The 9,174-nt window shown below is 35.0% G+C and overlaps 1 protein-coding gene across 1 annotated transcript in view; it reads right to left on the bottom strand.

The window, feature by feature from the left end:
• Nucleotides 1-6: 6 nt before the first annotated feature.
• Nucleotides 7-9,174, bottom strand: part of LOC117124637 (prokineticin receptor 2-like) — a 19,720-nt gene continuing 10,552 nt past the window's right edge. The window contains exon 3 of the mRNA XM_033270982.1: nucleotides 7-1,326. Coding sequence (XP_033126873.1) covers nucleotides 561-1,326 — 766 coding nt within the window. The 3' untranslated portion in view covers nucleotides 7-560. The remainder of the gene's footprint in view (nucleotides 1,327-9,174) is intronic.

Below are 9,174 nucleotides of genomic sequence, written 5' to 3'. Positions count from 1 at the left end.
ATATATATATATATATATAATTTATATATATATATATATCTATATATTATATTATATTACTCTCGTTTCTTGTATACTTTTTACTTTGTTTATTTTATTCATTACCTTCCCCTTACCTATGGCCATGTCCATTAAGAAAAGTTCGTTAACCTTTGTGTTCAAAAGCCAAAGAGACAATTGACGTAATGTGGCCTAATAAAAGCATATTGATGCATTCATGGCCAATTACAATATACTGACTTAATTTGTTTGTTGTTTTTGTTTCTAAATTTCAATACATTGCAACAATTATATTCCACATTCCCACAATACCGTGGCAATCCACCAGTTAAAACTATATATTTCGTGTTTTTTTGTTTGCTCATCAACTGCGTCGATTTTATGTCATGTACATAATTTTATGTACATTATACAAGGAGTATCTATAAGTGTTTGGTGCATAGCACAACACCGGCTCAAGACACGTCGGAATGTAGTCGCAAGATAGGGTAATAAAACACGGGTGCGCAACTTTCCCCTCCCCCATTGTAACATTTCGAAATTCTTGCTCTTGTTTAATTTTAGACCTTTGATTCATTTGTATCAGTCTTTTTAATGACATTGTAGCCGTTGCGTATCTGAGACGTCTGGCTAGGTGTGCGCGTCGTACCCGTTACGTTTGACGTCGTCTTCGGAACGATGGTGTGGTCTGGTCGCCGCCGTGACATTGGGCATTTCTTGTGAAAGATCGTTCCCAGTTCTTTTCTGAACACGGGACTGAGAGCAAAGTAAACTATTGTATTGATGACACAGTTGAACATTGCTACTCCTTCGAGAATGGAATATACTGGTACGTGATTGGAGAACTCCGAGTCGAGATTATATTGAAAGTGGAAAGCCTGCAAGAGGTTGTAAACGTGCCACGGTGCCCAGCATATACCGAAGGCAACGACCACGGTAATTAGCATTGGTATGGTCTTCTGTTTCCTGATGGATGTTATTTCACGCTGGCGTTCGGATGTTACGTAGCCTGGTGGCGCTCTGTGCAACCACAGCTGGAGTGCGATGCGCACATAAATGAAGGACATAATCAACATTGGAATCAAAAATTCGAATACGGCAATGAACATTAAATACGATGGCATGGCGTACGGATGTGTGTCCTTCCAGTATTCGACACATGATACGACTTCCCTTTTGGTTTTGCAATCCCAACCGCTTTCAGTTTTAGCGTATAGAAGTGTCGGGATGCATACCAGGAAAGAGACAACCCAAATTAGAACGATGATCAAAGACAGAGTGGACTTCCTCATTCGTGGCCTTAGTGGATGAAATATTCCATGATATCTATAAAAAGAAAAATGAAACTATAAACATTAATCGATATTCTAATTGTAATTATATTGACGATAATCATGATATTAAAGTGGTTTTTTACGTGCATGGTTACGGTACTTGACTTGATACATCTGATTATCCACAATAACTCCCATTCAGCAATGCATGATGTCTAATCACAAAATCACAAAGATTAACACAGATACATTGTTATTGAATCATCCACTTCCACTACAAAGAGGTGCATTCTCCCTGTATGCGAATTTTAAGTTTGAATGGGTCTTCCGAACCGATCAGAAAGTCGGATCAAGGCTAGACTCATTGCTTTATGGTTTGCCAGCTAAGGATATTTCAAAACTTCAGCGAGTTCAGAATGCAGCTGCCCGCTTGGTTTCTTTAAGCCCCGGCCGATTAGGGAACATACCACACCTGTGTTAAGGCACCTTCATTGGCTTCCTGTAACACAGCAAATCACTTTTAAGATTTTATTTATTTTTTAAATCTCTTCATAATTCCTCGCCAATGTTTATTTCGCAACTAATTCATCCTTATATTCCTAAGAGGTCTCTGAGATCTAGTTCAGATTCTCTACTAGCTCATTCTATTCGCCCGTCAACAAAGCATTATGGCAATCGTTCTTTTTCTTGGGCTTCTGTCTTCCTTTGGAATGCTTTGCCTATTACAATCCGACAGGCAACCTCCATTGTTGATTTTAAGGCATCTTTAAAAACTGACCTTTTTAACATGTACTTTTCTTAAATTTCTTCTAGCATTTTTATTCGTATTGTTAAGCGCATTGAGGCTATGCGCTATATAAGCCAAAATTATTATTATTATTATTATTAAGAATAGGGACGCTGGCGTTCAGCGTATCGGAGGAAAAGCGGTTTGAATTTTGGTTCGGATCCAATGTGAATGCAACTTAAAGATGATCGATTCGGACTCATGACATTCAGAAACACAAGGGCCACTCTGTCATATAGGCCTTCTGCTAAGCCCGCGCCCTGTAGTTGCTAAATTCCCACAAAACGACAATGTGAACACAACACAAACACGCGCGTTTGTGAAACAACACGTGTGTGCGTGGGGGGGTGGGGGGGGGGGGGGGGGGGGGTGTGGGTGGGTGTGTGTGTGTGTGTGATTATTGCCTATTTCCAAATTTCTCAAATTATTTTATGTTTTGTTTTGTTTTTTCAGGTTTCAGGGTAAATATTTTTGACAAGCATAATTACACCTAATAATGGATCATGCCTTCGGATAGAAAAAATAAAATTGACGTAAAGAACTGAGTAGAAGTAGAAGTTGATCAACAGGCTACGTAAAGTATATAAAGAAATATTTTTATATTTGATAGTATGTGTGGGCAAATGTAACGTTCCCTGAGAAATTGTTTTAATTGTACTAATGATTTTTTTTTTGTACATATGGTTTTCTCTTGTGATATATCTTCCCTTATAGCAAAATTATGTCCACCCTATAGTGGCTACAGTAGCTAACCACACGAAATATCGCCGTTTTCGATAGAAATACGAAACATCCAAAAATGAATACCGTATCTTTATTTGCGAGTGTGCGTATCAGTCCCGTCACGCGTAATTTGTCGTACAGGATCTCGTTCGTAATTGGTCTTACCTTCATTCTACGTATTCACTTGTGACGTAAGAGTTATGCGGATTTTAAGGGCCCTGGCATATTCATCGTTTATTTTCTCCAAAATGGACCGGGTTCCTCTAAGGACAAAAAGGTCTAAAAAGACATCAAAACACGCCCTTGAAACGTCAAAGAAGCCGAAGCGAATGGGGCTTTGTACTGAACTCCACTGAGCTCTACCGAACCGATACTCCAAATTACTAGGGCCCGTAGCTTCATAGCCAAGGTACGCCACTTGTACGGTCTTATTCCCACCGTGCGTAGCTATAACTCTCACACTATCAAGAAACCTACACTGCGATCGGTACACGACCGGCACCGTCGTGGCCATAGTAGCTTGCTCGTGACAAGGCAAAGGTCGTGCGTGGTCGCGGAGTTTTCAACATGTTGAAAAATGTATTGTGGTCGGTACTGGTCGTCAGTCTAATCGTAGTCGCTCTCACACGTGTCGTAATCATTTGGCTGAAGTGGCCACCAATAAATGACAACAGGGCAGGTCGGTACGGTCGCAGTGCTAGGTCGCGATAATAATTATGAGAGTTGCTTTAGTTTGTTATCTCCATCGCACGTAGCCTCTCCCTTTGTATATTATTCACAAGTATTCGGTCGGGATCTGTCCCGCGCATAGTTCGTATCTACACAATATTGTAGGCCTACATTGTATCACATCTAAAACCACAGTAGCTTAGCTCTATTATTGTTAATTATGATTATTGCGTGGAAATACTACTAAAAGAAACTATTAATGCCACTACACCAAATCCATTTTAAGTATTTTATCTATCTGACCTTGGGGATCTCTATAGCAATTTAATTTTTTTAATAGTCTATAATATTATTACATATATTTTTTCAGGTTACCTTGTTTATGTTTCGGGCGTAGCCATTTTTCCAATAGGCCTATCCATTGTGAAGTATATTTAGTGTTTTGTTCATTGTGTACTTCAAACGAATAATGTATTAAGCCAAGTAATATTTTATCTATTTGTGCCGACAATGTTATGTAGGTGCGACCCCAAATTAAAATTTCAATTTTTGGCTGTCTTTCCATGTATCCTTTGTTTGTATGTTTTTTTGTTTGGTATTCAAATTGATAAGCATGCGCTTCTTCATGATGCCTATGACAATTATGTAATTTGTGAATAAATGTTGAAATAGAATAGATTGATACATTCTACACTGGTTTATATAGTATGCAATACATGTTACGCATCCAGTGGCAGATCCAGGAATTCAAAATTGAGGGACCACGGAGGTACTTGCTCAGATGGAGGATCTATACCACCTCAGCCTCACCACAGACGGGGGCTGAGGTAAGAAAACTTGTAATTATGGCAACTCTAGATGGCCGGAAATTGAGGTCTCAAAATTAATATTTAAATATAATTTCCTTTATATCTCCATTTAAAAAAAAAATTGATTCAATTTAAGTGGTGCCTGGACAGGCTTGGTCAATTGAATCCGTCACTGGAACTGCCTGGAGAGCCCGCGGAGTGCAACTCCAAGAATGTATTAGGTTTACCAATATGTTTAGCTGGTAGAACATTCATAAAATAGTAAGAAATATTTGATGTGAATAAATTTTGGACAAGAATCCTTCTTTTAAAAGATAGCCTATCTTAATGCCATAGGTTTAAACTTGTATTGATGTACTTGTGTTGATATACATTCATGTTTGATGAAACATGTGTGGAAAAAAAATAATAATAATTTAAGTTATTTTTGTGACGAGTAACACATTGAGTAAATTTGAATTGAAATTAAAATAAATTTTACTCAACCATAATACTTTTTTACTTGCAATGGACCCTAAAATGTAAGTATGTTTTACGAACAATACATCCATGTACTGTACTGATTGGAGTACAACATTGATTGCGCGAGTCTATATATTTTGGTGATATTACAGTGTATAGCCTAACCGTGTAAGTGCCAGCTGTGCTGAGAATATAGGCCTGTAGAGCGCACACGATAGGACAATTTTAGAATTAATATTACAGGCAGAGATTGAACGAAAACGAAAACTAAAACAAAGCCTTGTCTAAAGCAATCGGATATTAAAGTATTCATGTAATTAGGCACATGGGGCAAAGATTGCCAAGAGGTAACATCAACGATCAATGTAGTGAAGTCACAAATCCCTCTTTCACTAACAGAATACAGTGCCCTGTACAGACATTTTGGTCATGAACGAACAGGACAGGAAGTGATCAAGGTCATCAATACTTTGCAGTGTTCAAATATCTCGAAGCTTGCCAAAAAGCGTAAATCGACAGAAATAACGATAGAAATAAAAATCGATAATTTGAATTGTCATCATTTAAAGGAATGATGACATAATGATTTAGAGAAACAGTTGATGTGAACTCCCATACTTGTAGGGATAGTTGTTTGTGTCATGTCTAGGTCTCACCCCTAAGAATGATGCTAGCTTACTCGATCATTTTACGGGTAATATACCACTTGAGGAGGTTAAACAATTTCTTAACATCCCGATCGTTACGGCATCTGAATCTCAATTATTGATCGATTACTGGCCTGACACAAACAACTATCCCTACAAGTATGGGAGTTCACTTCAATTTAGAAAGTAAGATGGGCTAACTTTAGTCATTTTACATTTTATATTATAAATAAATTTGGAAAATAAATAAATAAATAATAAAACAAATTAAAATATTAAATAATAATAATAATAATAATAATTATAATAATAATATTAATATTAATAATAATAATAATAATAAATAATAATAATAATAATAATAATAAATAATAAATAATAATAATAAATAATAAATAATAATAATAATAAATAATAATAATAATAAATAATAATAATAATAATTAATAATAATAATTAATAATAATAATAATAAAAAATAATAATAATAATAAAAAATAATAATAATAATAAAAAATAATAATAATAATAATAAAAAATAATCATTTTCACGGAAACTAAAGTTTCAGCGAGTCTGTCCTGCATGATAGTTGCAAAATCGTCAATTATGATGGCGGCGGCAGCTGGGCAAGAAGGAGAAGAAGATCGAAAGGTGTAAACTCTGATCCTGGAATAATACTGTTAGAGAATACAAAACAAACTCATCTCACTACGCATTACAGATGGAATATTCAATATCTAGATATATGCTCAAATTAAGCCTAATTTCAATAACAATGACAAATGGATTTTCCTCGCTACCAAACACATGCGAAATACGCAAGTAGACCTAAACTGTCAAACATCATGGAATAATAGAAACACAATTCCGTTGCTGCTCATATTTTTGCTCATTAATCAAAGTATCTTAACATATTTAATTAGTTTTCGTTGGCGGTCTTTCTTTTTAGCGAGAACATTTAGGAGTAAAGTTTCGTGTAAGGTAGCGTATCTGTCATCCTTTATGTACCGTATTCATTAATGTATTGGCTACACACTGTACGCACCATATGCTGTGGCCTGATAACCTATATAGGCCTATTTATAAATATTGTTCATGTTATTTTATTTGTTCGTGTTATTTTAATTGTTCGGTATATTTTAGAGAGGACGACTCATTATTAGGCCTACATTCAATTTCTAGCAAGTGGAGAATTTCGGCAATGGCAAAAAAAAAAAAAAAAAAAGCAATCCATTTAACTAACTGTTGTGTCCATGCCTACTATTCTAATGTTAAGTGCAGGTATACCCGGTCTATCCTTTTGTGGGAGTATACAGGTATAATTGCAAATCTGAAATAGGTTTTTGAATAGTAATGGCCCTTTCCGCTAGCTAAGCCCCACCTTGGATGGTAATGCTGCGTTCATTAGAACTTGTGAAAACTGATTTTACAACTTGTAACATGCGAGTACACAAGAAGAGTGCATTCATTTGACGAACGCTAAAATGGCTGCTGTCACTTTTGCATTGTGTTCGGAAATAAAACATACAAAAAACTTTTTGTATCTGAAATAATATTACTTAAACAAATTGCAATAAATATGTTGGGTTGCAAATAAAGCAAACAAACAACACTCCTTTTTTATCTGGAATAGTATTTCTTAATCAACAAATTGCAATAAATACCTATGCTCGTTGTGCATAGTTTGTGTTACATCCGCCATTTTCCACACTGCTTGTGCAAATCGAGGAAGAAAATTCTACTCAGTTCCCAACTTGTGTTTACAAGTTCACCAACGAGATGAACGCGTTTCACAAGTTGTGAACTGGGAAACACTGACTTCACAAGTTCTAATGAACGCAAGATCCCACAAGACGACAGTGTTAAAACATACGCGGACACGAGCGTTGGTGTGAGCCAACACGTGTGCTTGTTGGATACGCGCATAATCCTGGCACTTGATTGGTCAATTGTTAAGTTTGATATTCCGGAAAGCTGTTGAAAATCCCAGGCTATTTTAAGTGTAGATAGTTAGGCTGAAACTAAGCTATTTAAGCCTGTTCTCCGCTTGCGAATTTATTCGCACGAGTCGAAAGCGTAGGTTCATAAATATTCACACTCTATCGGTGTTTCCACTTCAGCGAAATCGTAGTTTGAACTGTTTCTACTTTTTGCGAAGCGAAAAAAGTGCGCAACAATCTGAGGTCAGGAACCGAACCGTCGCCTTCGATTCGCGCGAATATATTTGCCTAGTGCAAAACAGGCTTTATGTTCTACGTTTAGTTGTATTCATGCCAATGGCAGCTGGTACTAAAACCATAATAAAATCAAATTATGTTTCAGGCGATTGACGACATATATGAGACTATATTTTGTAGTTATTTCTATCATCTCTCCGAGTAGGTCAATTATTCCATGTTATTGATACACAATACCTGCCATGGTGAAAGCTGCATTTCAAAGATACGCCGTCGTTAAATTGCCCATTTATACAATAATACAATTTAAACCTAATATTAGAGCCAGTTATCTTCGTTATAAAAATACAGTCTATGCGCGTACTAATTTCTGTAACTGGAACTTTGAACTCCTAGAATGAACACGAGAGTCTGTGAATCGGGTACCTTTCGAAAAACCCAAAGTATCAATCGCATTATTATTGTTGTCAATCAAAATATCACATAATTCTTGAACGATTCATCGAAAGTATTGCCTTCACCTCACTCGCTTGTCGCCGATTGCTTATGATGCGAATGCTTTTAATGGAATTCATTTTTAATGTAGTGAGTTCGTGCTATCCTTTCCCGGTGATAAATCACATGTACTGCACACGGTCCGGCAAAGGCACGCCTGACTTGCTGAATAAGCCGTTGAGTGCTGCTGCAGCTATTGCATAAACAACACATTTAATCCACTTTTTTCTCAAAATTCTGTGACCTTGATTCTGGATCAACAAAATGAAATTGTCAAAGTGATAGTTTTGTAAATCATTGACAATTATTTTTATCAAAAAAAATGGATTATTGTGCTTTTTTATAAAATAATTCTGGGATTTACTAAAATAATTACCATAATTTCGTGACAGCAAAATGATATGAAATCAAGTAATAAATTTAGAGCTAAAGCCAAATAAAATTGATTTCTAGTTTCATGTCCCCACCATCATCAAAGATAATAAATAGCTAATAGTAAATTCCCTCACCAAAATATACCGTAATATAAAATCCAGAACGAGAAACTAACAATTAATTTCATTTGGCCTAAGCTTGAAACTAAAATTTTCTAAATAAAATGATTCTCCATAATTGATATGTGAAATTGAATAGTAAAAAGTAATGAATTTCAAATAGATTTGTTTTTCCTAATGTTACAGGCCTACCCACTATTATTAGCTGATAAGGTACCATTAGAATATAATATTATATTATATATATAATAATTATTATTATTGTTTTTAATATTATTATTATTATTATTATTATTATTATTATTATTATTATTTTCTAAATCTATTAAGTTACATTAGAATATAATATAATATTATATTATATATATAATAATTATTATTATTGTTTTTAATATTATTATTATTATTATTATTATTATTATTATTATTTTCTAAATCTATTAAGTTACTCATGAACGCTTGTTCAGCATCTGGTTGAGTTACTGTATATGAACAAGGCCAAATAAATATATGGTCAAATATTTGATGGTGCGTTAAGAGTTTGCCTTCCATTATCCTCGTGGTGCTAGGTTCAAATTTTGTCTTGTCTTGTTTTTTTTTTTTTTTTTTTTTTTTTTTTTTTTTTTTTTTTTTTTT

The sequence above is a fragment of the Anneissia japonica genome, unplaced genomic scaffold (assembly GCF_011630105.1).
Source record: "Anneissia japonica isolate Jap-2015-1 unplaced genomic scaffold, ASM1163010v1 scaffold288250_len396842_cov205, whole genome shotgun sequence".
NCBI classification, from domain to species: domain Eukaryota; kingdom Metazoa; phylum Echinodermata; class Crinoidea; order Comatulida; family Comatulidae; genus Anneissia; species Anneissia japonica.
The sequence above is the reverse complement of the archived record's forward strand: the minus strand, read 5'-3'. Positions and strand labels throughout refer to the sequence as shown.